Below are 27,672 nucleotides of genomic sequence, written 5' to 3'. Positions count from 1 at the left end.
AGAACGGACCAAAATGACTATTTAAATCCAAGTCTTGTTCAGTGAAACTTCCAACAAGTTTCCCTTCTGTTTTTTCCCACAAAATTCCAAAAGCACACATACGTACGAATAGTAGCAACCACTTTAAGGACAACTACTTGCGATGACTTCTTTTGAGTTTATCTTCTCAAAGTAAGCTCAAGACAACAATGCTAGTTTTTTTTTATTACATGTTGGTGTAATGATTTTCCCTACTCCTGACTAGGCTAAGCGATATAACGAAGCATAAGTTAAGAAAGTTGCGCTGACTTTAAAGTTTGTGTAATGTATCTTCCCTACTTGTGAATAGGCTAAGCGATAAGTAAAGGCAAAATGACGTAAGCAATGATGTTTCGTCTAATGTTGATTGAATCTAACCCAATCAATGTGGTTTTATGAGATTTAAAAACTTAAATGATGTTTCAGAAAATCTATTCTTTTTTATATCAATGAATTTAGAACAAGTTTCCTTCATGAAATTGCTTAATACCCAACCCTTCTACTTTTTCTTCTTCAGAGTTCAGTTATTTGCTCTGTAAGAAACATATTTTGTTTTTTTTTCAGTATTTCTTGTGATCACGTTTTTTGTGTTCTTTCTTCTGCTTTCAGTTCAACACAACAACAACTAAATGAGTTGACTTCCTAAAGTTTATCCACTCAATTACAAACCTTTTTTCTTCAAATCGTTCTGTTTTCTTCAAATCGTTCAAACAGTTATTTTTATTTCATGGCTTCTCCTTCTTCTTTCTCACCTCCTAGTAATTGGGTATACGATGTTTTCCCGAGCTTCAGCGGGGAAGACGTCCGCGTAACATTCCTCAGCCACTTTCTAAAGGAGCTTGACCGGAAGTTGATCATAGCTTTCAAAGACAATGAGATCGAGAGAAGCCATTCGCTCGGTCCAGAGCTTAAGCAAGCAATCAGGACTTCAAGGATCGCTGTCGTTATCTTTTCTGAAAAGTACCCATCTTCCAGCTGGTGCCTGGATGAGTTGCTGGATATAGTAAAATGCAAAGACGAATCAGGTCAAATAATTATCCCAATTTTCTATGGTTTAGATCCATCTCATGTTAGGAAACAAACTGGAAAATTTGGGGAGGCATTTGCCAAGACTTGTCAGACAAAAACTGAGGATGAAACAAAGTTGTGGCGGCAATCGTTGACCGATGTAGCAAATGTCCTCGGATATCATTCTCAGAACTGGTAATAATTAAGTAATAAATAACGATGTTTTTATATTGGAAAAATTCCATAAAAAAATTCCAACTAAATTTTGTTAATTTTAACACCCAAAATTTTTTCCTACCTATTTTAAAACCCCAACTATTTATTTTTTCTTTATTTTATCTATTTTGATACCCAAACTTTTTTTATTTTAATAAAATATATTAATAAGTTTAAAACGAAATATAAAAAAATATTGAAAATTTATGAAAAAACCTTTAAAATTCCAATGTTTATTTTAAGTTATAGGAAAGAAATTAACTAAATTATGGAAAAAATAAATAAATTTAGAAAAACTTAGTTTGGAAGGAAAAATTAATAAATTTGTTTTCTATTTCTAAAAATAAATTTTATACTTAAAATTTTATTACATAATTTAATATTATCCATAATTTAATTAATTTTATTTCTGAAACTTAAAGTAAAACTAGATTTTTTAAAGATTTTTTTTTTTGAATTTTAGAGGTTTTTTAAAATTTTGTTTGAAACTTATTAACCTTTTTTATTAAAATAAATAAATTTTGGATATTCAAATGGACAAAATTTTATTATCTTGTGTACTGAAATGAGAAAAAAATAATTAGTTGGAGTATTAAAGTGGGTAACGAAAAAGTTTGGATATTAAAAAGCTTAACAAAATTTAGTTGGATTATTTTTGTGGAATTTTCCCTTTTATATTTTGTTCTTTGTACTGAAAAAAAATTGTGTTATAAATTTTAATTAATGCATTTTAATTTAAAATGTGAAAATATAAAAAATAAATATTTATTAGAAAAAAAAACAAATGATAATAAATAAATGTACATATTTCTTTTATCTTAATTTTTATTAAAAACTCAAAACATCATATCTTCTAAATACATAGCTATTATTTTTTATATATTCGTTATCTCTTCTTATTGAAGTTGACATTCGACGATTGATAAAATGTCTCTTGTATGTTTGAATTTTCACCTTGTTAGTCCCCAAGAAGCAAAAATGATTGAAGCAATTGCTAATGATGTCTTGGGTAAACTGAATCTAGCTCAGTCAAAGGACTTTGAGGACTTTGTTGGAATGGAAGATCATATTGCAAATATGAGTGTCTTATTGCAATTAGAATCTCAGGAAGTGAGGATGGTTGGGATATGGGGCTCTTCAGGAATTGGTAAGACTACCATTGCAAGAGTTTTACATAGTCAACTCTCTCGCCAGTTCCAAGGTAGTGTTTTCATAGACAGAGCTTTCGTATATAAGACTATGGAGATTTATAATAGTGCCAACCCGGACGATTATAACATGAAGTTGCATTTGCTAAGAAGTTTCTTGTCTGAACTTTTAGACAAAAAAGACATAAGGATAGATAGTTTAAATGCAGTTCAAGAGAGGCTAAAATACCAGAAAGTTCTTATATTTATTGATGATTTGGATGATCAAATGGTGCTGGATACCTTGGCTGGTCAAACTCATTGGTTTGGATCCGGGAGCAGAATCATTGTGATTACAAAAGATAGGCATTTCTTAAAGGCTCATGGGATTGATCATATATATGAGGTGTGCCTCCCGTCTACAGACCTTGCTCTTGAGATGTTTTGTAGATCTGCTTTCAGGCAAAATTCTCCACCTGCTGGTTTGGTGGAGCTTGCTTCCGAAATTGCATTGTGTGCCGGTAGTCTTCCTTTGGGTCTTAAGGTTTTGGGTGCATACTTACGAGGTAGGGACAAAGAGGATTGGATAGATATGATTCCTAGCCTTCGTAGTAGGCTGAATGGAAAAATTGAGAGGACACTAATAGTCAGCTATGAAGGGTTAAACAACAAGAAAGATAAAGCAATATTTCGTCACATTTCATGTATTTTCAATGGTGAACAAGTTGATCACATCAAGATGCTACTAAAAGATAGTGACTTGGACTTTAATATTGGGTTTAAAAACCTTGTTGATAAGTCTCTTGTACATGTAAGACGGGATAGTGTTGAGATGCACTGTTTGCTACAAGATATGGGTAAGGAGATTGTACGTGCACAGTCTGATGAGCCTGGAGAACGAGAATTCCTTATGGATTCGAAAGAAATTTGTGATATACTTGAAGATAACACTGTAAGTTTCTTCGTACTTTAATTATATATATATAGCATTCTATAAGATTAAAATCATATAATCTTTGAAATTATATTTGTATTATAATCTCAGGGTACTAAAAAGGTTTTAGGTATATCATTGGATATGGATGAAACTGATGAACTGCATATACATAAGAATGCTTTCAGAGGGATGCATAATCTATTCTTTCTAAAGATTTATAACGCTAAGAGATGGGACAAGAAGATGAGATGGTGCTTACCGAAAGGTTTCGACTATCTGCCCCCTAAACTTAGATTATTGAGGTTGGACGGATATCCAATGAAATATATGCCTTCAAATTTTCGTCCTGAAAACCTTGTTGAGCTTCAAATGTCAGAGAGCAAACTCCAAAAGTTGTGGGAAGGAGTTCATGTAAGTCTTTAATAAAATTACTACTGAGTTGTAGGTGCTTAAGAATTTACTGATGCTTTCAAGTGACGTGTGGCTCACGTATATTTCAGTCACTGGCAGGGCTTAGGGTAATGGATTTGGAAGGATCTAAAAATCTGGAAGAAGTACCAGATCTTTCTATGGCCACTAATCTCCAAATACTTTTTCTTGATTATTGCTCGAGTTTGGTGGAGCTTACTTCCTCTATTCAGCATCTCAATAAACTTAAGGAGCTGAGTATGTCATTCTGTGAAAATTTGGAGACTCTTCCCACAGGAATATACCTCCAATCTCTTGATAAGCTTTTCCTTGACGGATGCTCGAAGCTGAAGATTCTTCCTGATATTTCGACCAACATCTCAACGCTTATTCTAGACGAAACAGCGATTGACGAGTTCCATTTTATCTTTCGTCTTAAGAAACCCATAATTCTTGGTTTCCGCAAAACGAAGATTGATAAATTGTGGGCAATAGAAAAGGTACGTACTTTACTCATTTTTTATCTTACCTTTTTTTTTGGTAAAATAATTTTGTTCTTTAAAAAAAAGGTTTTATCTTACCTTTTTTTAAAGAACAAAATTAACTAACATTTTTATAAGAATTTGTCTGCCCTATAGGTTGAATTTCTTGTGAAAAATAGAAAATCGAAAGAAACACTATTGTTTCAAAGAGTATCCAAAGAAGAAAATAAATAAAATAAGTTTCATTAAAGACACAAAAAAAATTCTACCTTTTGCTTTATAAATAACTCTTAGACATTATTTGCAAAGTGATTTTGACACACGTTTTCTCTATAATCACTTTCACTTAATAAATGTGATATGTCACTTTATAAATGATGACAAGTCTTATGATTAATGTGACATTAACAATTACATTTAATGTTTATTTATATTTTTGGTAAACTTGTTAGAATATTATAGCAAATTATCTTAAATAAAATAATAATATAAATATAATAATACTTTTCAAATTTCGAAATGTTATTTATTTCTATTTTTAATTACAATTTTATCACCAAAAATTTTCAATTTCTTTTTACAATTTTGTTTTAAAATTTTTTTATCGTAATATTATTAGTTTCTTTTATATATCTACCAATTTTATAAATACTGTTTATTTCGGTTTTAATAATTATAAAAATTTATATCAATTTATTAATTAATTTTATACAAGTTGATTTACTATATTTTTATCCAAAAAGTAGATCTAATTTTTTTATCTAAGATTATAATTTAAATATACATATATATATATATAATATTTTAATCATAAATGAAAATAAATAAACTATTTATTTTATCTTTATTTAATGATTAATTAAATGAAACTGTATATTAAAATATAAGTAAGAAAATAATAAAATTTTATTTTTAGATATAATTTAAATTAAAAAAATTATTACTGCACAAAATGCAGTAAAACACCTTGTATAATAAAGAATAATAAAAATGTATAGTTTCGAATAATATGTTTTCAAATTCAAACTTTTTTACAAATATCATTTTTAAACTGTTTTTGAAAAAAAAAGTTTCAATTTTTTTTGAAATTTTCTTTTTCAATTTCAAAAATGCTTTTTTTGAAATTATTTTAATTTTTAAATCTCATGAGTGTAAGTGAATATTTACAATTTAATGAAACATGTTTAGGTCATAAATTATTTTTAAGATCTACTATATAAAAAGAGTTCCAGGAAGTCTTATCAAAGAAGACTTATAAAATCATAGAAGAATTCCAGGAGTTATAATCATAAAAATGCATACTGATTTTTTTGTTTGGTCATAAATGGATGGTTGTAATTTCAATAGGTTTTTGGGTTATTTTTTAATTTAATTGAAGCTGAGATATATTTTTGCATTTAAAATCAAATTTTGAATCATTTTTGGAAAATTCTCTAATTATTTTTTATAAATTTTACTTTGCTATTGATTGTTATTATATACTAATATTTTTTGAGTTTGGTACAATAAATTCATAATATGAAATAATCAAGCAAAGAGCGTCTTTCAATATATATATTTAAAAAAAAAAAATCAACAGTTAGCATACAATACATTTTAAAAATTTATTTAGTTATAGTATATAAATGATATTTGTTTAGGATAATCTGTATTCTTCATGTTGTGTATAAAAATATATTTTAGCATTATCTATTATTTTGGTATATTGCGAGATTTTATAAGTAAATACATTGCTCAGTTTAAGTAATTTGATTATATTATTTTAGTATATTTTATACAATGGCATCTATCATATTATTCTAGTATATTATATTAATTTTCCAGTTTAATATCATTTTCATTTTAATTCATATTTTCATATATTACTTCTATTTTAATATAATATATACTATAATTATAAAATTTATAAAATAGCAGATAATTTTATAGTTAAGATGAAAACATAATACGTCGAATATAATCTTTTACTTATTTGCATATATGTATATATATATATATATATATTAAAAAATTATTTAAAACTTAAAACCAAACTGTTGCATTCTGCTCTTTTGGCTTGGCCTCTTTGACTCATCTCACGGCCAGCCTCTCTTTCTCTTGTTCTCAAGACCGTTCTGGTCGGTCTCTTTTTTGCCTTCATTCACGCACTCAGTTTCTATAGTACTTGTGTTTCATCATATCACAGGCACACACTCGCACTCTCTTTACTCTCTTTTTTACGTTTGTTGTTGTTCTTGTAGAGAAGAGAGTAATTTTTAATTGTGTCTACATTGTTCTTTCTCCAACTCTTTTATTTTATTAGAATTGGATACATTTTCTTACATCAACACAAACACATACTTGTAGTAGTTTTCTCACTGACTACTACTACTACATATACCTTAACTCCACTAACAACTTTATCTAGCTAGACTTAAACCAACACTTCGCTCTTCCTTGTTGGCTTAACTAAATTAACTAGACTTTTATTTTTCTTGTTGTATAACTTCTAGTTACACAACCAAGTCTTCTTCCTTGACTTCTTCTTCTCCTTCTAAGCTACTCTTCTTTGTTCTTCTTCTCTTAGATATTTAATCAAGGTTCAATCTCAACAAAAACAAATATTATCAAAAGAAATTCAACTATTATCAATTATTATATTTTGATAAATATTTATATCCGTATATATAATTTGTGAATGCCAACCCAAAATAGATGTTTTAATGTGAAAGAAGTGATTTAACGTCTGTTAAATTGTTTTTTTTTGTTCAGCCGCTTACATCACTCATGACCAAGCTGTCTCAAACATTAAAGAGATTGTTTCTCTCGGATATCCCAAGTTTGGTGGAACTTCCGTCTTCTATCCAGAATTTCCACAGTCTTGATTGTCTGGGTATTACAGAATGCATAAATCTGGAGACTCTTCCCGCTGGCATCAACCTTCAATATCTCTATGACCTTGACCTCAAGGGATGCTCACGTTTGAGGACTTTTCCTGATATCTCTACCAATGTCAGATATCTCCTTCTAGACAGAACAGGGATTGTAGAGGTTCCTTGGTGGATAAAGAACTTCTCGAAGCTTGGTTACCTAGGTATGGAGAGCTGCAGCAACTTAGAACGTGTATCCTTAAACATTTATAAACTGAAAAAACTTAAGACGGTTCAGTTTTCATACTGCCGGGCATTGACCGGAGCGAGCTGGACTGATGGTCCAAGTGAGGTGGAAATGGCTACAGAAAATATTCACTCTAAGTTAACAGTCTTTCACGAGACTTCATCTTCTCTTCCACATAATCTTTCCTCAGAAGTCAGTACGCATTTCATCTGCCTCAACTTGGAACCAGAAGTTCTCCTTCACCAACGTCCATTTATTTTTAAGAAATTGGTCTTGTCAGGTGAAGAAGTGCCGTCATATTTCACACACCGTACAACTGGAACCTCCACCTTAACCGTCCCTCTACCTCCTAGTTCTCTCTCGCAACCATTTCTACGATTCAGGGCTTGCGCGGTGGGTAACGTCGACTATGAGCACACAGATCGTAGTAATGCAGTATATATTCGTGTCAACTGTCGGTTCAGAGGCATATTTGGGGACAGCTTTGATTCTTTTGGCCAGCTACAAAAGTTTTGGACAGATAAGAAGGATAGTCATCTGTTTATATTGGAGTGTCGTTTCCCTCTAAACAAAGACAGTGCTCCTATAGCTCAAATGAACTACGATCACGTGGAAATACAACTTCTTGGAAGTAACAGAATGGACTCTACATTGGATCATGATAAAGTGGATCATGTGAAAATTATCAGTGAGTCCTCCAAGTTCAACTTAAAAGGATGGGGTATACGCCTCGCAGAAGACTGCTTAATACCGAAGAACCAATTTGGTAATCCTTATACTCTTCCAAGAGTTTGTGAAGACAATATAGTTTTTCATGAGACTAAACAAGAGTGTGGAGACAGTTGTGAAGAGACAAAGAATGACAATAAGCGAATGCGGGTAATAAGCATCAAGCATGACCTGAACACAATACTTACCTGAACACAATACTCTTTTATCAATAGATCACTGGTTTCATTTCTTGTTTTTTGCAGATTGCATGAAGGACCACTCAAGAAACCTCTGAGGAACACACGACGCCTGTGTGTAACAGTTATTCTTGTATTAACGAGAATATCAAAATCATGAATGGTTTCATCCGTGGAATATCATTGCATTGAGAACAACATTTCGTATTTCTCAAGTTGGGTTGGACCGGATGGGTTAGGATTGGGCTGGTTGGATCATTATAAATAAATGATTAAGTGAAGGACATGAGAATCTTTGACCACGTTTTGTATTTAAGAAAAAATAAAATAGTTTTTATTATGAGGAGAAAGCATAATTTTTCAATAGTAGGGGCATATTGAATTAAATATGTTAAATTTCATCAATGTTGGTTGTTCCATCTCTATCTATTTGTCTCCGTATGAAGATAATCTCATAATGGTTTCTCTTGCTGACTGTAGGCACCGGAAAACAAAACCCATCTAAACCGTTATTCAAAAATATCTAAAAGGAACTTAAGAACTTAGTAGCTTTGGGTTAAGTACAATCCAAACTAAAATTTAAAAATATTGAAATTATTTAAATATATTAATATATATATATATATATATATTAAGGTAATTTAAATATTTTAGAGTACAACAAAAAATCTATAAATTAGTATTCGGTAAACTAATAAATACTATACATTAATAAATTTTACCGTTCAAGAGTTCGGTTAATGTAAAATATAATTTGATAAAAAATAATATAATATTTTTTTGAAAAACATTATGTATATATAGGTCTCAATATACACATAAATTAATAACTAAAGTATATACAATTTATATAAATATAAACAATATGTTATATAGCTTGATTTTATTCATTGAAGTCTATTGTTATTTTTCTTAAATTTTCTAATTTTATTTTGTCAGTTTACAGTTAAAATGCATTTAAATTTCGGTACAAATTGTATATATATATATATATATATATATATATATATAGTAATCTAATAAAAATAATAATTTTTTTCTGCACCTATAAAATTTAGTCAATATATACTATAGATCAAATATCTTCTTATTTTTGCTTTAAATATATATAAACCTAAAAATAAAATGGGCAGTTCTCTCAAATAGTTTTTTTAAGTTTTTGTCACAAAAATAACCCTTAAAAAATAAAATGATTAAAATAGTCTTTTTTATTTTGAAAATTTTAATTTTAATTTTTTATTTTTAAAAACTTGAATTTATCCCCAAACCCCAACTCATTCACTCTAAACTCTAAGTCTTAGATTAATTAGCTCTAATGGTATAAATGCATATTTACCATTTAATATAACTTTTTTTTGATTATTTTTTTCCTTTGAGGTTTATTTTTGTGAAAATAAACTAAAAAAGGTTATCTAAGGAAATTTCTTAAATAAAATTTATAAAGTATTAAGTTATAAAAAAAAGTATTAAGTTATAGATTTTTTACTGTAATTTAAAGTTTTTTGTAGTTTGTTTTATTTATTATTTTCAACACTTTTTAGTTAGATTAAGTAGTTTAACTAGGTTTTAATTAGATTTTTGAATAATTTATATATTTGATCTTTTGGTTAATCTATACTATTATTTATGAAGTGGTTTTGCTTATTTGTCATGTTCTCCATGATTTTAGGTAATTTTGTTTACTTGTCATGTTTTTATTAGGTTTTAGCTAAATCACTGATTTATTATTTGTTATTAGCTGAGTTATTAATATATTAATTTAAAATTATCCTTAATGAATCTTGTATATAATTAAAAATGAATGTTAATAATATTAAATTTCTATGTTATATTAAAAACAACTTTTAAACAATATCTTTGCTGAATTTTATATATAGTTAAAAATAAATTTTATTTTAATAGTATAAAGTTTATATGTTATATGTTACATTAAATAATTGATTATAAAGAATAAGATTATTCTTATATATATTGTGTTGCTATCTGAAAATAATATTTTATTATAAAAGTTAAAAAAGTTAAGATAAAAAAACAATTGATAATTAAATATTAGTCAAGCAAAAAATTATATAAATATATTTTCTAAACTATTTCTAAAATATATGTGTTTTTTTTTAAATTAACACAATAGTAAGTATATATTTTGATAAAAAAAAAATTTGACATATATAAATATTTTGATGTTTGATTTAACTATTTAAAACCATAAATAATAACTTATTATGTTGGTTTTGGATTAATAAAACATAAACTAATAAGTATTCATAAGAAGTTTATGCCCGCATGTACGGGTAAAACACCTAGTTTTTAAGTATTTCAAAAAATATATTTAGATGATTTCAGACATTGGTTAAATTTTTATCTGAATCGAGTCTCGAAAGAAACGAACTTGACCGGAATCAATCTTAGCTTCTTCTACAGAGTACAGTTGAGCTTTATGTTTCTCGTTAATCATGTTCCTAAAATTAAGTTCGGGTTCAAAATGGGTCAACAGAAGCCCATCGATTAAGTGTCAACATACATAATTTGTTTTTTTTTTTGGGAAATTAGTTATTTTATTTTCCTTTCTTCTCAACACTTATTTTCCGATTTCAATTTTCTCATCCTGAACCCCTCAAAGATGGATTCGATACCAAGGAAGCGACCCAAATCGGAGTCCAAACCCCCAAAACGAAACCCTAAATCCTCTCATTCTCCGATCAGATCACTACTCGAGCCACCGCAAAGCTTCTTCCCTTCCAAGGAAGAATTCATTAAACTCCTCACGGTCTTGCTCATCGCTTGCGCAGTAGCATTCACCTGCAGTTTCCTCGCTAAGCTTCTGGGCTCAGACCCTAAATCTTTCTGCGACAGCGACTCAGATTCCGTCGACTCGGATTTGGGTAAGCTCAAAACTCATAAAGTTGATGTCTTTCTTCATGGTTGACGCTTTCTGAACTCAATCTCGTTGTCTCAGATTCGTGTGAACCATGTCCGGTTAATGGGGAATGTCACCAAGGGAAGTTGCAATGTAATCATGGATACAGAAAGCAAGGGACTTTATGTATAGAAGATGGAGCTATCTTTGAATCAACTAAGAAACTGGTAACCTTTAGAACAAAAAAAGAAAAAAACATTTTAGATGTTTGTGTTGTTGATTATTACATTTTGCTTTTGGTTGTGTTGTTGATCAGGTTAGGCATTTCGAGAGAAAGGTTTGTGAGGCATATGCTCTTAATGAATGCTATGGTACCGACACCATTTGGGTATGTTTCCGCTTCATCTTTGACTATAGTGTTGTTGATTATCATTTTGGTAATAGTTTGTGAGGCATCTATCTTTTAGGTTCCAGAGAATGGTGTTTGGAATGAGCTACGTATAAGCGGTTTCATGGATAACTTAGACGAGTCTGCTTACGATTTTGTGAAAGCAAAGGCAGTGGAAGCTGTGTCAGAGTTGCTAGAGAAAAGGATTAATGCTAATGGGTTAGTATTTTCATCATTGGATAGGACTAACTCTTGAAGTTGCTTCGTTGCTTACGATTTTCTTACTTTATATTATGTGAAGGATCGATGAGTTGAAGTGCTCTGAATCGCTAATGGAAAGTTACAAGCCTTTGACTTGCCGCGTACAACAATGGCTTTTACAGCACATTGTTATCGTCTCGTCCTCATGTGCAATGGTAATCTATTCGTAGAAAAAAAGAACATGTATTTGAGTAGTTTAGTGTACTTGATCAACATCTTCAAGCTTGTTCACAGTGTTGAGATGTACAGCTTGTTACCTGCGCAATATTGCTTAGGAAAATCCAGCGGAAGCGACGTTTTTCAAGTAGAGTTGAAGAACTATACGACCAGGTACACCTACAGAATCTCGATTAATCAATTATCAAATTGTCTTTGTGTCTAAGTCTTTGTTTTGAATTTGATACATTAGGTCTGTGACTTCCTGGAAGAGAATGCAGTGACATCGAACTCTGCAGACAGTAACTGCGAGCCTTGGGTTATAGCATCACGGTTGCGTGATCATCTCCTTTTGCCTAGAGAAAGAAGAGATCCTCTCTTATGGACTAAGGTATCCTGCTTTGTCTCACACTCCAATCCTGTTTTTTCTTAACCATGATCTCTCCTTTTCCTCTTTATGTTGGATCCTGAGACGGTTATTTGTATTTGTGGTTGATTTATTTATAGGTTGAGGAGTTGATACAAGAGGATTCACGTATAGATAGATATCCGAAAATCATAAAGGGTGAACAAAAGGTTGTATGGGAATGGCAAGGTATGGCATCAGCATAGTTCTTTTTTATCCTCTTTTCACTCGTAGATTTCTATTCATAGAAAGTTGTTTCCTCATCAATGAATGGTTTCAGTTGAAGGTTCACTTAGCTTATCCAAGCTAAAGAAACGGCGAGAGACGCAGAAGAAAGTTAGACAAATCAGTGACTCAAACAAAATCTTGCAAGATAACTACAACAGAAGAATCGCAGAGACTAGCTCTTAATTAGTACATTTACGACAAAGACCAATATAGAAGCTTGTTGATACTTGATTCTTCAGGTAATGGTAAAAGATCCAAGAATGCAGGGAAGCATTGTTGATCTTTCCTTTCTGTTTCATGATTAATGATTGAAATTGTAGTAGATGAAGAAGAGTAGTTAGTGTCTGTGACTTCTTGAAGAACCTGGTTTTGATCAAGAAGATGTAATTTTGAATTGCACTGGTACGGTTACTATGGTACAGTTCCGGTTTAAGTTGACTGTGACAGGGGTTAACTAAAGGAGATGCGACTTTTGAAGGTCTTGTAAAAATAGAGATTCAAAAAACGAAAAAGAAGGAAGAATTTGATTTATAAATATACTTAGGTTTACGAAGTGGTATTACTTTTGCTAGTTAATGGAACACACAGTACAATACTGCCTTTTGGGTTTCCCCGTACGAAGAGTGTCCCATCATCGTTTATAGAGAGACTCCTTACCTTCCCTATGAAGTTTTACTTCCCTTGTCTTCTTTAATCATGCTTTTATTATTTTCTGTTAATGACGATGAGGGACTTTGTTTGGGATTGGACTGAGAAGATGTAATTCGAATTAGAGTGGTACTGTTACTACTGTACATTTCCAGTTTCCTTCATACCGGTAGAAGTTGACCGTGACCGAGTAAAGGAATGTGTACACATTTAAAAAAGAGAGAGAAGGAATAAATGAGTTTAATACTTTAGATTTAGGAAGTGGCATTACTTTTGCTAGTTAATGGTGGTAACACAGTACCGTTACACCTTTACGGGAAACCAATCAAGTTTAAGTCTTTTGGTTTTCCCCGTACGAAGAGTGTGTCCCCATCAACGTTTCGTTTACAGGGACTCCTTAGTTCCCAAGTTTACCTTCCCCATGAAGTTTCGTTGCCTTTTCTTATTTAAAAGCTTCACCACACCCAGAAAGAAACCACACCACAAAGAGAAACAAAAATGGCAGAAGCAGCAAAGCAACACATTGATCAGATTCGAAGGACTAAGTTTTCTATCGGCGGTGATGAGAATCCTTTGACGGAGGATCTTCATCAAGCCGTGAAGAACCTCTCCGCTGAACTCTACGCTAAGGATGTTCACTTCCTCATGGAGCTTATCCAAGTAAGTTTACTCTCTTTCTCTCTAATGTAGTATCCTCTCTGTTTCTCTGTTTATTTCGGCTTTTCTATTTTGTGATATTTATCTGTACAGTTTTGAGCGTGCTAGAAGAAAGTAATGGTTTTACATGAAAATGTTGAACCTAAACATGCATATGAAAATGTTGAACTGGAAGTGAAGTCGTACTCATCGTGTTTCATATGATTGTGGCCTTGGTTTCTTGTATACAGTTAGAATTTTGTTTGGTCTTACTCGCACACACATTTTTGCAGAAAACCAATGAACGTAAATTGTTTGTAGTTTTAACTTTTGAAGTGTAAATGCAACTTAGTTCAGAAAATAGTTGCAGACTTTTTTACATGCTACAAAGATCAACGACGTAACAAACTTTTTGTTATCTTTCTATACATTTGTTAATGCCGATAGACATTAATTTTATTGTTTCTTTGTATTTTTTTGCAGAACGCTGAGGATAATGAGTACCCTGAAGGTATTGATCCATGTCTTGAATTTGTCATCACATCGGATGACATCACAGCCACTGGAGCTCCGGCAACTCTCCTCATCTTCAACAATGAGAAGGGTTTTTCTGAGAAAAACATTGAGTCAATCTGCAGTGTTGGAAGGTCCACCAAAAAAGGAAACCGAAAACGTGGATACATTGGAGAGAAAGGTATTATCCTTTTGTCTTTTACTATGATTGAACTCAAGACAAAACCCTTGTTCTTAATATTACATTGTCTGTTCTGTTTCCATCGTGTTGGCAGGAATCGGTTTCAAGAGTGTGTTTCTGATCACTTCTCGGCCTTACATCTTCAGCAAAGGCTACCAAATCCGGTTTAATGAGGATCCTTGCAGCTTCTGCAGCCTTGGCTACATCGTTCCCGAGTGGGTTGACCAGCATCCTTCTCCTGCCGACATACAAAGGATTTACGGCTCCGGTTCTTCTCTTCCGACCACAACCATCATCTTGCCGTTAAAAAGTGACAAAGTCAAGCCGGTTAAGGAACAACTCTCTAGCGTTCACCCTGAAGTTCTCCTGTTCCTCTCCAAGATCAAGCGTCTCTCCATTAGAGAACACTGCCAGAATCCAAACCTCAGCACAGTCAACTCAATCGGTATCGTGAGCGAGACTGACTTCATGACGAGGAAGAGCATTGACGCTGAGTCCTACACCATCCACCTCTCCGCTTGCGAAACCAATTCCGAGAAGCAGTGCAGTTACTACATGTGGAGGCAGAAGTTCCCAGTGAGACATGAGAATCGTGTCGAAAGAAGATCCGAAGTTGAGGACTGGGTGATCACTTTAGCGTTTCCCTTCGGAGAGCGTCTTGGCCGCGGCGACAGCTCTCCTGGTATCTACGCCTTTCTCCCAACAGAGATGGTCACCAACTTACCTTTCATCATTCAAGCTGACTTCATCTTAGCATCCTCCAGAGAGACCATACTGCTTGATGACATATGGAACCAAGGGATCCTCAACTGTGTGCCGTTTGCTTTTGTCAACGCGTTCACTTCCTTGGTGAAGAAGACTGACGCTCCTGTCTCCAGCTTGCTTCCCGCTTTTAACTTCTTGCCTGTGAAGCAATCTAGCTACCCCAAGCTGAACGTTGTGAGAGACTCTATCAAGGCCAAGGTCTGTGCAGAGGAAATTGTACCAAGCGTCTCGCATTCAGGACAGAAGCTATTCCACAGACCGTGTGAAGTTGGTCGTCTGGTTTCCGCTTTCTGGGACATCTTGGTGAAAGCGAGAAGTGAGAAGGCGAGTTTGAACAACATATCGTCTCATGGTATCTACGTGTTGGATTCTTCTTTTGACAGAGCGGAGAACGATGACGTTCTTGACTTCTTGGGTTTGAAGCAAGTCAGCAACGAGTGGTACGCTAAGTGCATCCAGGGGTGTGACCTAGTGAGGAGCGTGTCGGAAGATACTTACGTTGAGGTTCTTCTGTTCGTAGCTGAGAATTGGCAGTCCATGTTTCAAGGGACAAAGATGGTGAAAGTCCCGATTATCAAGTTTGTTGTCCGAAAGGGAGTGACCTCTCTCAGCAGTTTGTCTGACTTCAGTCCTAGGACGCTATGTTTCGCGACAGTCAAGAACCAGGAGTGGTTGCTTGACTGGAGCGACGAGTTCAGATGCATGTCTAACTTTGTTTTCATGCCTCAGACAACAAGGACAGCATTTATAGCTTGTTCCAAGAAGGAAACAGTACAAAAGTGGCTCAAAGAGAAGATCAAAGTCACCAATCTTAGCTTCTCCGATTACACAAAACGTCTCTTAGAGAATCTTGGTGGAGACAAGAGGCTTGTCCTTGCGTACGCACACTTTCTACATCACTCAATCTCCAAAGGTTTTCTATCGGAAGACGAGGGTTTCAAGTGCTGCAAAGACATGCCGCTTGTGGACAACTACGGTAACGTCAACACAAGCCGAACCGGCGTTCTTGTTCCCGCTAGCCAAGGCAAATGGGTTAGCTTAACCGGTTCAAATCCGTGGAGACAAGACGGGTACATTGAGCTTTGGGAAGAGTATCTGTCTTCCGTTAGGTTCGCCGGTGTACTCTCTAGTCACAAAGCGCTTCTCCCCTTCTTGAAATCTTACGCCAACGCTGGAGATGTACCTGAGATAACACCACCGAACGCAGCTATACCCGCCTTGTCCGGTGCTCTAAGGAAGGAGAACGCTTTGCTTCTCTTGAAGTGGATTCAGTTTAATAGATACTCTCTTCCTACAAAGTTTATGGACTCGGTTAAAGGAGGAAGCTGGCTGAGAACAACGATGAATGGTTCCTCTGACTATCGACCACCTTCTCAGTCCTTTTACCATACGTCATCATGGGGAAGTATTCTCCAAGGCGGATCGATTCTTGTTGATATCCCACTTGTTGACAGAAGCTTCTACGGGAAGGAGATTGAGAGCTACAAAGAGGAGCTGAAAGTTGCTGGTGTCATGTTTGAGTTCAGCCAGGCCTGTGAGTTCGTTGGTGACCACCTCATGCGTTTAGCCGAGACATCGTCCTTGTCAAGAGAGAACGTGTTCTCTATTCTTAAGTTCATCAGGTACTTGGGAGAGAAGCTCCTCTCGCCAGCTTACTTCATCGGACCCGTTAAAAACGGGTCCTGGCTTAAGACAACTACCGGTTACAGATCTCCAGATGGTGCTGTTTTGTACAGCCAAGAGTGGAAAGCTGCGTCGCTGATCAGTGATATACCGTTCATTGACAAGGACTGCTACGGTGAAGCTAACCTTAAAGGGTTTGAGAAAGAGCTTGAGCTGCTAGGCGTTGTGGTTAATTTCTCTAATAATAACAGTCTCATTGTTTCTCACTTAAACTCTTCAAAGCTGAGTTATCTAACAGCCGAAGCGATGCTACTAGTACTTGACTGCATGCGCGATCTCAGTCCTCGGAAGCTGATTAATGTCTTAAGAAGTTCTCAATGTTTCAAGACCAAGAATGGCTACAAAACTCCTGCTGAATGCTTCATACCTGATCCGGAGTGGAGCTGTCTCGTCTCGGTCTTTGACTGCTTCCCTCTGATCGACGAGGGTTTCTACGGAAGCAAAATCTTCTCCTACAAGGAGGAGCTGAAGCAGATCGGTGTTGTGGTCCAGCTCGAAGAAGCTGTGAAAGGCTTTGTGAGTACGTTTAAGCAGAAAGCTACTTCCTCCTCTTGTCTAAACCGAGACACCTCCATGTCTCTTCTCTCATGCTACAAGAAACTGATGGAGAGCAGTCACAAGTTCCCTGAAGAGCTTATGAAAAGCTTCAAAGAGTTGCAATGGCTGCACACCACACTCGGCGACTTCCGTGCGCCGCAAGACTGCATACTCTTTGAACAAGACTGGGAGCATCTCCGCCTCGTAGCAAACCTCCCCTTCATCGACGACAGCTCAAACTGGTACGGGAAGAGCATATACGGTTACAAGAATGATCTGAAGAGCTTGGGAGTTACAGTTGAGATGAGACAAGGCATGGGGCATGTGGTTAACTCCCTAAGCCTCCCTGATCCATCTCGTATCACTCCTTTAAGCGCCATCTCTCTTCTTAAGTGCGTCACCTTCTTGCTCGAGGATAGGTTTGGTAAACTTCCTAAAGAGTTTCTTGATAAGGTTTCTTCTGTCAAATGGTTGAAGACATACGCTGGTTACCGCTGTCCTGAAGAGTGTCTCTTGTTTGATAACACTTGGGAGTTGGAGCGTTGTGATGGTCCTTTCATTGATGAAGAGTATTACGGCTCAGAGATTAAAGGTTTCAAGAAAGAGCTTGTTGCTATTGGAGTTGGTAACGATTCAGCCAAGGCTTGCAGGTTGCTTGCTAGCCACGTTTATACTCATTCTGACTCTGACGCAATCTCCAGGATATATAGGTTTCTCTCTAAATCTGAGTGGAGACCTGAGAGAGGTAGTGGGTCTTCGGGCCGTATCTGGATCCCTAGCGAGTGTAAATGGGCAGATGTCTCTAGCTGCGTTGTCTATGACCAAGACAAACTCTTTGGCACAAAGCTAAACGTTCTTGAGAACCATTACGACGGTCGTTTTCTTGGTTTCTTCTCATCTGCGTTTGAGGTGAGAGGTAGTCCTTCCGTGGAAGATTACTGCGGTTTGTGGAAAGACTGGGAGAGAACCAAGGAGAGAGTGTCTTACGACGAGTGTTGTGCGTTCTGGAGATTCGTGGCTAGACACAGTTACACAACCAAAGCAGACAAGTTTCTGTCGGAATCTATCTCTCGTTTGCCTGTGAACACACCTGATTACAGCAACGGTGGAGGGATCTTGCTGTGTGATAAGAGCGATGTGTTTGTTGCTGATGATTTGCTCTTGAAAGATCTTTTCACAGAGTCTCCTGTCTTCGTGTGGTACCCATCTCCAAGCATCCCTACCTTGTCACAGACCAAGCTTACAGAGATTTATAGGAAGCTCGGTGTTAAAGAGATCTCCAAGTGCGTTGAGATGTCAGAGGCTAAGCTAACCGACGACGGAGTCAAGACCGAGCAGGGAGAGGGTCATCTGGTAGGAAGAGGGCTAGTGAGGCTCATTCTAGGGTTCCTCTCTGATCCATCTCTCAAGATAGAAGCTGAGGAACGTTCTGGGATCATACAAAGCCTTGTGAGCCTTAACGTTCTTGAAACTCCGGAGACGATCTCTACAGAGTACACTTTGAACCTACCGTCAAAGGGAGAGAAGCTGGTTGCGAAAGCTAAGAGAATGATAAGGTGGGAGAGGGAGAAAGGAGTCGTGTACGCAGAGAAGATTGAGGAAGCTTGCGGGAAAAGAAAGGTTTTGGAGTACGCTACTTGTTTCGCTGAGGTGATTGCTAAAGGAGCGATGTGGCAGAGGGAAGAACTGATCGGAGGGTTGTCTGAGCTTGTGAAGATGGCTTACTTGGTTGAGTTTGATCAAGAGGCTTTGGAGTTTCTTATGAAGTCCAAGAACCTCCAGGTCTATGAAGAAGATGAGAAGCTCATCTCTGATGCGTATCCTCTCAAGAAAACTTAAAGGTAACGTTTAATAAGCTTTTATATTTTGGTATATTTCTTTGTGAATGTATTTTAAGCAATTTTTTTTTTTGGTTTTGCAGGTGCCTTCACATGGATCTCTCTATGTTCTATCTATCTATTTCGTTTATATGCTTCTTCTGTTTTGTTATTCTGCATCGTTTGTGAACGCCCTTAAGACTCTATCTACTATTTTCTATAAAATAATTTGATATTTTGGTATTACCTTTTAGTATTAGAAAGGTGATATATTCAAATATTGTTCTTCTCACATTGCTCTGAAAATGTCTCCAACAACGTCAGATGATGTCTGGATGAATTTTTCCGATGGACGTAATGTGGCCTTTCTTGTAGTGTAGGGGATTGACAAAATATAAACCATGTAGAGAATAGGATATGCTCGACGCTTTCGATCCTAAGTCCTAACAAATAGATTCTTGATGTCTTTGCCACTCTGCTAGTGTACATCTATGAAGAAGTTGATTCCTGGAGGAGGAACCATGTGTTCCTCAAGGCATGGATGCTTATATGGAAGAGCTTAAGTAATTCCAATCAAAGATGATCAGTTAGGACCGCGTTGGAACAGGATGTGGGGGTAAGCTGTTTCATTTACGAGCAGGCAGCTCTCAAGGTGATGTGTTGATTCAGAGCTTATTGTTCTTCTCTTGACGTCTTAGCTTGCAAGTTGGGTTTCATATATGCTAAGTAACACATATTGGCTATTTTGTTTGCACCACGCCTTTGATCTTGGCTTTTTAGTTTTCTTCTTTCATTTTATCTGGGCAGTCTCATTACTTTACTAAGCACTATGCAAGTTCTAATAATTTAGGATAATTTAGGAACAAACAAATGTTTTTTTCCAAAAAGAGCCCTAAATTTTGAAAAATGCTTTAAACTCTTTAAAAGTTGTAAAAAAATTTGGACACTATGCAAAAACCACCACTGCACTTGCCTAGAATTATAAGTTATACAGTTTAGACCATATATTTACAATTTTCTAAATTTCCCCGTAATGATCAGGTTTTGAAGCTTTTTGGATCCTATCAATCTAATAAAAAGATTCGGCAAATACAGGAACATTGTAGACTTGTAGTTGATGTTTACGGCAAGAAAGTGAAAAAGGAGGGTGAAAATTTGGGGGCTCAGCTTAGAATATTACATCAGTTGTTCAAAATGTACAATACGATTCTTTTGTTCCGAAAAATACATGAATTCATAATGTATTTGCATTGCATCCAGTAAATAATATATATAAAAACTTCAAACGTTATAATTAGATAAAAACTAAAATAGAGGAAGTCTTGGGTTGCATTATTATTTTGTCCTTGCCTTGTTGGAGAAATTCCCATATGATTAGTGTATGCTTCGGTCCAAGATTCTTTTTTTGTTCAGGGTCCACGTTAGCGTGATAAACTATTCTGAACATTAAGATTCAGACATGTAAGTATCATTTAGAGATCTGTTTATAATAAAACTCGTATTTATTCGAAACCAGATATTGTTATTAATTTGTCGGTGAATGGGGTTTGTTTAAGAGTACTTTCGAGTAATGCCGAAGACTTTTTGTGTGAAAAGAATCATTTTATAACTGTACTTATTTATTTGACAAATTTCAAATTGTATTATACTAAAATAAAATAACATCTCTACGATATATGGAGTATAAGAAAACAAGTAGAGTGAATCGAAATAATTACATTCTATCTTCGGTAAACTTCAAAACCCAAGAAGCTAGTGGCACGTGCCCCATGACAGACATGTCATGTGATGTAATGTAACCTATTCTCTTTCTACATAGACTCATAGCAAAAGTAAGCAATCAACAACAAAAAAAAATTGCGAAAATAAAAGGTAGCAAGAGTGACACAAACCAAATCATCTTTACAACTTTTTTTGGTCTAATAATCTTTACAACTTTATCTTATGGATCAATAAAAAGTTAAAAACCAAACACACTGCTATAATTTCGCCATTGTTAGGCAGAAAAATTATTATGCATGTAGCTACTGTTTGCATTATTTACGGGAACATGTAATGTAACCGCTTGTATTAGTAGCACCACTAAATAGGAAAAAAATACCTACATTTTTTTTTGGTAATGTAATCGCCTTTATTTTGTCCCAACTCCCAACTAAACCTGGTATTTTTTTTTTGTTTATCAAATAATTCGTATGTTTTTTATGTTATATAGTTTGTATAAACTTCGGTAATTCACATTAAATTATACAAAATACAACTAAACCCAGTTTTTATTTATTTTGTATAGTACCGAGGGAAAAGCATATGCAAGCAAAATCTTATTGAGCAGAAAAAATTAGATATTTTTCTTCACATGACCTTTTTTGTCACCTCTGTTTTTTCAACTCTGCAGCTTTTGAAGCTAACTTTCAGATCTTTTCACTCTCTCTCTCTCTCTCTAGCAACTTCCTTTTTCTATTTAATTTTCAAATTTTATTATTTTCTTTATTAGTAGTGTGCAGGGAAATTTATATTCTACTGCCTCCTCAACTGCTTACATATCACAAATCCAAACCCAAATCAAATCCCACCATTGTTGTTATCTCAATCCAATAAACCAGTCAGAAAAAAAAACCTCTCAGCTTAAAGCTTTTATCTTTCAGTCTGTGCTTCACATCCAAAGTTCTCATCTTTGTGGGAAAACAAATTGTTCAAAGCTTTTTGAAGTGAGACAAAACTAAAGAAAGAGAGAAAGATGGGTTGCTTACATTCCAAAACAGCTAATCTACCTTCTTCTGATGATCCATCAGCTCCAACCAAACCAGAGTCAGGTACTCATCATCTCTCAGCTTCCAAGAACTCACATTTCCTTTTGCTCCCTGCTAAATCTGCAGATTTGGTTCCTCTTTATAAATGGGTTTGCTTTAATCTATGGGTTTAAGGTTTGTTAAGGCTTAAAGTAGAGACAAAAGTTGTAAAGTCTCTACCTTTTTGGAACTAAACTCTTGTTTAGACTAATTGCCTTTTTGGGCTATGTGTTTAAACAGTGAATGGGGACCAAGTGGAGCAGGAGAACCAAAATTTCAAAGAGTTTGATCTGACTGAGCTGAGGAAAGCAACCAATGGGTTTAGCCCTAGCTGCATTGTCTCTGAAGGTGGAGAGAAAGCTCCCAATGTGGTCTACAGAGGGAAGCTTGAAGGAAACCATCTTGTAGCCATCAAGCGATTCTCTAGGCAGTCTTGGCCTGATGCTCAGCAATTTGTGGTAAGAAATATCAGAAAGGTTGATGCAGGATTTGTTGTTTGGTAACTTGTTTATTGAATGATTAATGAAGAATCTCATAGACTAGTGAAAGGAGTGGCTATTAGTTACAGAAAGGGATAAAGACATCATCTTTTTTTTGTAAGAGAGAATATGATTCCCTGTGTCTGAGAAAAGCTTTTAACTTTGGGTGTAAAGCTGCTTTTTAATCCTAGGATCCGACTATGCTGTTCACAAGAGTTGTGTTGGATTTTACTCTTGTGTTGACCTTGGTTGACTTGTGAAAAACAGGTGGAAGCAACTGGTGTTGGGAAGCTTAGAAACAAGAGATTAGTAAGTTTGATTGGCTGTTGCGCAGAAGGAGACGAGAGGTTGTTGGTAGCTGAGTATATGCCTAATGATACTCTCTCAAAGCATCTCTTTCATTGTAAGAGAGCCTTATCATTCTTTTATGTTATAAGATCCCTTTTTAAAAACTCTTTTAGATTCTTTACTCTCTTCTTTATGTCTTTGTTTTGCAGGGGAAAAGCAGCCACTTCCATGGGAAATGCGTGTTCGAATTGCAGACTATATTGCACAAGCACTTGATCACTGCTACAACGAGAACAGAAAGATCTATCATGATCTGAATGCATACAGAATCCTCTTTGACGAGGAAGGTGATCCTCGTCTCTCAACATTTGGTCTTATGAAGAACAGTAGAGATGGTAAAAGCTACAGTACCAACTTAGCTTATACTCCACCTGAGTTCTTGCGTACAGGTAACATTCTTGATCTTGAAGACAAACCAATTCTTTATTAGAAGATTTAAAGGTTTCTGCCTTCTTTTTGCAGGTAGAGTCATTCCTGAAAGTGTGATCTTCAGTTATGGAACTATTCTTTTAGATCTTTTAAGCGGCAAACACATTCCACCTACCCATGTAATGTGTCTCCAGCTTTATAGTTTATTCACTCATTGGGAAGTTTTTCTCTTTATGGTTATCTTAAATGAATGAGTTGATGATGTTCATATTCAGGCTCTTGATATAATAAGGGGGAAGAACGCGTTGCTATTGATGGATTCATCTCTGGAAGGGCAATATGAGAGTGATGATGCGACTAAACTAGTTGAGCTTGCTTCAAAATGCCTTCAATCTGAGGCCAAAGAACGACCTGACACCAAGTTTCTTCTCTCTGCAGTGGCACCACTGCAAAAGAAAGAAGAGGTTTATAAGAATATATCATGTAACTGACGATTTCTTGAATCTCTTTATGTCCAAATTGTTGACTTTGGTTTCACTTTTGTTGCTTAGGTTGCCTCTCATGTGTTGATGGGCTTGCCAAAGAACGCTGTAATATTACCAACTATGCTTTCTCCTCTGGGAAAGGCTTGTTCAAAGATGGACCTCGCGGCAGTGCACGACATTTTGCTTAAAACTGGTTACAAAGATGAAGAAGGTGCAGAGAATGAGCTTTCATTTCAAGAGTGGACACAACAAGTTCAGGAAATGCTCAACATGAAAAAGTTTGGGGACATTGCTTTCCGAGACAAGGATTTCAAGAACTCCATTGAGTACTACTCAAAGGTGAGAAAAAACACATATCCATAACTCTTTGTGTTTTCCAACAAGGATCTCTTTAACTCTGGTATCTCTCCTGTTTCTAGTTGGTGGGGATCATGCCGGTTCCTTCTGCAACGGTCTTTGCCAGACGTGCTTTCTCCTACTTAATGACAGACCAACAGGAGCTTGCACTGAGAGATGCAATGCAGGCTCAGGTGTGCATACCTGAATGGCCCACAGCTTTTTACTTGCAGGCTTTAGCACTCTCCAAGCTTGGAATGGAGAGTGATGCTCAAGATATGCTCAGCGATGGTGCAGCGTATGATGCCAAGCGACAGAATAGCTGGCGCTGCTAAGCTAAGAAGAATCCTCTAATATAATAGCTGAGAGGTGTGTATGTGTGTGTGTAAGACAGCTTAGACTGATGGAAATGTTGTTTACTTTTGTGAGTTGAGAGCTTTTTGCATGAATCTTTAAGAAAAGTTCAAATCATTTGAAGAAAAGCAAAGACTGGAAATAACTAATTTGATTCCTTCTTCCTTGGTGATGATACAAAAATATTGAAACTTTATCAGAAGATTCAATATGCTATTACAGTATAAATAACGTTACAGATGGATAACGTATTATGCTTGAGAAGCAACTAAAGGTGGAAACTTCGATTCCAACCAAGACACCAAATCCTCCTTTGTAGCGACAAAGACACCCGCCCTATCACTCGGTTTGAAAGGTGCAGCCAGCTGCTCCAAATGAGAGGCGAAAGAGTTTGCCAAGCCCTGTGAGAATCTGTGAGTTCCTGTCCCAGTTTGCGCCAAGAACACCTCGGGAAGATCCTCTCGGCGTCTAACAATGTTGGCAAGCGTTCTCATCCACTCTTCTAGAGCTGTCTCAGCTGCACCGACTGATAACGACCTCACGTCTAAGCTCCATTCTTTTACAGTCTTGTTGTGTAGTCCCGGATATAGACCAAAGAGTGTTCCTAAATAAAGAAGCTCATGAGCTCTCTCCTGCTGCTTCTTGCCTCTGCATATGTCTATCAAGCAGTTGCAGAAGGGCCTTCTTGCCTCCACTTGAGTCCCGTTGATCACTAACTTGAACTCTTCTTTTACCGTCTCAAATTCAGTTTTCTCGTCTATGACCAGCTTCACAAATGCAACCAGCTTCTCGTTAGCTCTCCCCAAACAACCCATAACCTTCTCAGCATCTTCACTACTCTCACACAAGGCCATAACCGAAAGAAGACACCCACAAAGCCTATCATCAGGCTTAACTCCTCTCTGAACCGACGTCTCAAACACACTAACCAAATCATCGATCCTTTTAGCCTTCCCCAAGCACTGAACCAAACAAGTGCAACCCATCACATTAACCTGAACCCCAGCTTCCAACATCTCTTCAAACAGCTTCATCGCCTTCTCAGCTTTCCCACCGCTCCCATATATATTCAGCATCGCCGTGTAACTAAAACTATCAGGCTTACATCCCCCAGACTCCTTCATATCAGCAAACAGCCTCTCCGCTTCTTCCTCCAATCCAATATCAGCACACATATTCAACAAAGTGTTGTACAAAATGAAATCCATAGGCCACTTCTTCGCCTTCATCTCCTCCCAAAGCTGAAGCGCGTCTTTAGCCCACCTAGCCTTCCCATAAATCTTCACAAGAGCTGTCAAAGTCTTCTCATTCGGAGCCAAACCAGACTCGAGCATCTCATTAAACAAACTCCTCGCCAAACCAGGCTTCCCTGCTCTCCCCATAGCCTCCAACAAAGTATTGTACACAACCACATTAGGCTTCACATCCATAGACTTCATCTCCTGCAACACATACCTTATCCCATCGTAATCCCCCGCTTCACCAAACATTTTCCCCAACACAGAGAACGCTATAGCATCAGGCTTCCACCCCGTAGCTACAGCTCTCTCGTACAAACTAAGAACCTCCTCAACTTTCCCTGACTTGGAGTAAACATCGAGAATCGCTGAGTAAGTCACCTCATCAGGCATCAAACCAGTTTTGTACATCCTCTCGAACCACTCTATAGCTTTGTCGTAAAGGTTACACCTTTTAGCACAAGTGATGATGGTAGAGTAAGTGATGTTATCAAGCTCAACACCATCCTCCACCATCTCAACCGCCATTGCCTCAATAAGCTGAAACTGCCTCCCAAATCTCAGAGACTTCATAGTGACGTTATAAAATATCGTCTCCATTGGAAACAAGTTCTTGGCTTTGACCCAATCAAAGAAGATATGAGTCTTCTGCCATTCTCTTAAGCTGTTCAGCACTAGCAACGCGTTGTCTCTACTCGGTGGGTGAGGAATCTCATCGAGAAGAGCTAAAAACTCAGACTTTTCAGCGAAACCAGAACTATTGAGCTTCTGAGCAAAGGCCCTAAGATCCTTTATCTGAGGGTTGTAAGAGTAGGCGGAGCGTTTCTGTCTCTGGAGTGAAAGGACTGACCTTTTGGGTCTTGTCGGATTGACCCAGACGGATTTGGGTTTGGACAAGACATGGGTTTGCTGCTCTTGTCTGAGTGTCGTCGCGGAGAGAGGCTTGAGCTGCTCGGAGAGAGATGGGGTTTTGGTGATTGGTTCTTCTTCTAGGGTTTTGGGTTGTTTCGTGGAGCTGCAGGAGATGGTGAGCTTTCTGGTACGAGATTGTCTTAAGGAAGAAGGTTTTGAGAAGAGACTGTGTTTCTTTGTGTCTGAATATTGGGGGTTGAAGCAGACGTCGATGGATGTGGAGAGAACAGTCGCCATGAGAAACGAGGAGCGAGAGGTTTTAGTGTGAAGATGAAAGAGGAGATTTATCAGAACATCTTATCTTCATTTTGAAACGACGACTCTAAACAGTAATAATATCGTATGGGCTTATCTGGGCCTATAAGAGATTGATTTATATGCATGCTTTTTAGCAGATGCAATGCTTTACTGTTCTAAAGTAGCCGTTTATGGTTTTGTAGGCTTGATGGGCTTTGTTTCATTGATCGAGCCTATTTTGAGCAAAACTTTGGAACACTCTTGCTTGAAGAAAAGGTTTTGTCTTTTGCAACCAAGTCTGTCTTCTTGAGTTGACAACCTATTTTTATACGAAAATACTGCTTCGTTTTCACCATAAGGCCAACTCCAACGGTAAATTTTGATGGGCTTCTAACCAATAGAAAAAAAAAAAATTGAAAAAGCAAAAAATGTGTCAGAAAAAAGTTCTTGTAGGAGTCATTTGAAGAACCGTTTTTAAAGGTTTAAATACATATGTCTACATTTAATTGAACCATCTTTTTATAGAATACAAAATTTAAATAAAAACTAAATCATTGTTAAATTTTCATCACTAAGAACATGTTCAGAACTTCAGTGGTTAACCATTTTTGAGTCTCTTAAACATAAAAATAAAGAAAAAATGTAAAAAGGAAACGAAAAGTAGGAGAGATGGAATGATCATATCTCTTCCCCCAGAAACGTTCGTCTCTCATGAAGAGTTTTTAAAGACATTTGTTGCTTTGTCCTTGGTTAGTATTTTCTTAATATTAATTTTTTTTGGAAAGACTCAACTTATGTTTTCACCGATGATGATGGCCTAAGAAACTAATTTGATATTTACACCACTGGTGG

General features: G+C 36.0%; 5 protein-coding genes and 1 long non-coding RNA gene across 6 annotated transcripts; 5 read left to right on the top strand and 1 right to left on the bottom strand.

The window, feature by feature from the left end:
* Positions 1 to 576: 576 nt before the first annotated feature.
* On the top strand, positions 577 to 8,564 carry LOC106400688 (disease resistance protein RPS6-like). The gene is made up of 6 exons (XM_048781401.1): positions 577 to 1,221; positions 2,205 to 3,321; positions 3,415 to 3,717; positions 3,807 to 4,214; positions 6,948 to 8,171; positions 8,267 to 8,564. Exons 1-6 carry the CDS (start codon positions 746 to 748, stop codon positions 8,273 to 8,275), a joined length of 3,537 nt encoding a protein of 1,178 aa, XP_048637358.1. The 5' UTR covers positions 577 to 745; the 3' UTR covers positions 8,276 to 8,564.
* A 2,142-nt stretch (positions 8,565 to 10,706) lies between these two features.
* BNAA06G35950D lies at positions 10,707 to 12,981 on the top strand. Its single transcript, XM_013842085.3, has 9 exons — positions 10,707 to 11,082; positions 11,157 to 11,284; positions 11,374 to 11,445; positions 11,525 to 11,664; positions 11,747 to 11,861; positions 11,956 to 12,036; positions 12,116 to 12,253; positions 12,370 to 12,457; positions 12,549 to 12,981. The coding sequence occupies exons 1-9, from the start codon at positions 10,821 to 10,823 to the stop codon at positions 12,677 to 12,679; spliced, it is 1,155 nt and encodes a 384-aa protein (XP_013697539.2). The 5' UTR covers positions 10,707 to 10,820; the 3' UTR covers positions 12,680 to 12,981.
* A 232-nt stretch (positions 12,982 to 13,213) lies between these two features.
* Positions 13,214 to 19,339, top strand: LOC106401547. The gene is made up of 3 exons (XM_048781400.1): positions 13,214 to 13,804; positions 14,264 to 14,474; positions 14,569 to 19,339. The coding sequence occupies exons 1-3, from the start codon at positions 13,643 to 13,645 to the stop codon at positions 19,296 to 19,298; spliced, it is 5,103 nt and encodes a 1,700-aa protein (XP_048637357.1). The 5' UTR covers positions 13,214 to 13,642; the 3' UTR covers positions 19,299 to 19,339.
* A 54-nt stretch (positions 19,340 to 19,393) lies between these two features.
* LOC125609858 lies at positions 19,394 to 20,788 on the top strand. The gene is made up of 2 exons (XR_007339959.1): positions 19,394 to 19,928; positions 20,318 to 20,788. It is a non-coding gene; the product is annotated as an uncharacterized LOC125609858 (long non-coding RNA).
* A 904-nt stretch (positions 20,789 to 21,692) lies between these two features.
* Positions 21,693 to 24,582, top strand: LOC106400831 (serine/threonine-protein kinase BSK2). Its single transcript, XM_013841221.3, has 8 exons — positions 21,693 to 22,086; positions 22,303 to 22,520; positions 22,809 to 22,944; positions 23,039 to 23,278; positions 23,352 to 23,437; positions 23,534 to 23,722; positions 23,810 to 24,082; positions 24,163 to 24,582. The coding sequence occupies exons 1-8, from the start codon at positions 22,011 to 22,013 to the stop codon at positions 24,412 to 24,414; spliced, it is 1,470 nt and encodes a 489-aa protein (XP_013696675.1). The 5' UTR covers positions 21,693 to 22,010; the 3' UTR covers positions 24,415 to 24,582.
* Positions 24,567 to 26,922, bottom strand: LOC106400830 (pentatricopeptide repeat-containing protein At5g46580, chloroplastic). The gene has a single exon (XM_013841220.3). The coding sequence runs from the start codon at positions 26,818 to 26,820 to the stop codon at positions 24,685 to 24,687; it is 2,136 nt and encodes a 711-aa protein (XP_013696674.2). The 5' UTR covers positions 26,821 to 26,922; the 3' UTR covers positions 24,567 to 24,684.
* Positions 26,923 to 27,672: the final 750 nt, after the last annotated feature.

Source organism: Brassica napus, chromosome A6 (assembly GCF_020379485.1).
Source record: "Brassica napus cultivar Da-Ae chromosome A6, Da-Ae, whole genome shotgun sequence".
NCBI classification, from domain to species: domain Eukaryota; kingdom Viridiplantae; phylum Streptophyta; class Magnoliopsida; order Brassicales; family Brassicaceae; genus Brassica; species Brassica napus.
The sequence above is the reverse complement of the archived record's forward strand: the minus strand, read 5'-3'. Positions and strand labels throughout refer to the sequence as shown.

Coding starts and splice junctions, on each gene's coding strand:
- LOC106400688 (XM_048781401.1), top strand. CDS start 746: ATGGCTTCTCCTTCTTCTTTCTCACCTCCTAGTAATTGGGTATACGAT. Junction 3,322..3,414: donor ATATACTTGAAGATAACACT/GTAAGTTTCTTC, acceptor TTATAATCTCAG/GGTACTAAAAAGGTTTTAGG. Junction 3,718..3,806: donor AGTTGTGGGAAGGAGTTCAT/GTAAGTCTTTAA, acceptor CGTATATTTCAG/TCACTGGCAGGGCTTAGGGT.
- BNAA06G35950D (XM_013842085.3), top strand. CDS start 10,821: ATGGATTCGATACCAAGGAAGCGACCCAAATCGGAGTCCAAACCCCCA. Junction 11,665..11,746: donor AAAAGGATTAATGCTAATGG/GTTAGTATTTTC, acceptor TATTATGTGAAG/GATCGATGAGTTGAAGTGCT. Junction 12,254..12,369: donor ATCCTCTCTTATGGACTAAG/GTATCCTGCTTT, acceptor ATTTATTTATAG/GTTGAGGAGTTGATACAAGA.
- LOC106400831 (XM_013841221.3), top strand. CDS start 22,011: ATGGGTTGCTTACATTCCAAAACAGCTAATCTACCTTCTTCTGATGAT. Junction 22,087..22,302: donor TCCAACCAAACCAGAGTCAG/GTACTCATCATC, acceptor GTGTTTAAACAG/TGAATGGGGACCAAGTGGAG. Junction 23,438..23,533: donor AACACATTCCACCTACCCAT/GTAATGTGTCTC, acceptor GTTCATATTCAG/GCTCTTGATATAATAAGGGG.
- LOC106400830 (XM_013841220.3), bottom strand. CDS start 26,820: ATGGCGACTGTTCTCTCCACATCCATCGACGTCTGCTTCAACCCCCAA.
- LOC106401547 (XM_048781400.1), top strand. CDS start 13,643: ATGGCAGAAGCAGCAAAGCAACACATTGATCAGATTCGAAGGACTAAG. Junction 13,805..14,263: donor TCCTCATGGAGCTTATCCAA/GTAAGTTTACTC, acceptor ATTTTTTTGCAG/AACGCTGAGGATAATGAGTA. Junction 14,475..14,568: donor TGGATACATTGGAGAGAAAG/GTATTATCCTTT, acceptor TCGTGTTGGCAG/GAATCGGTTTCAAGAGTGTG.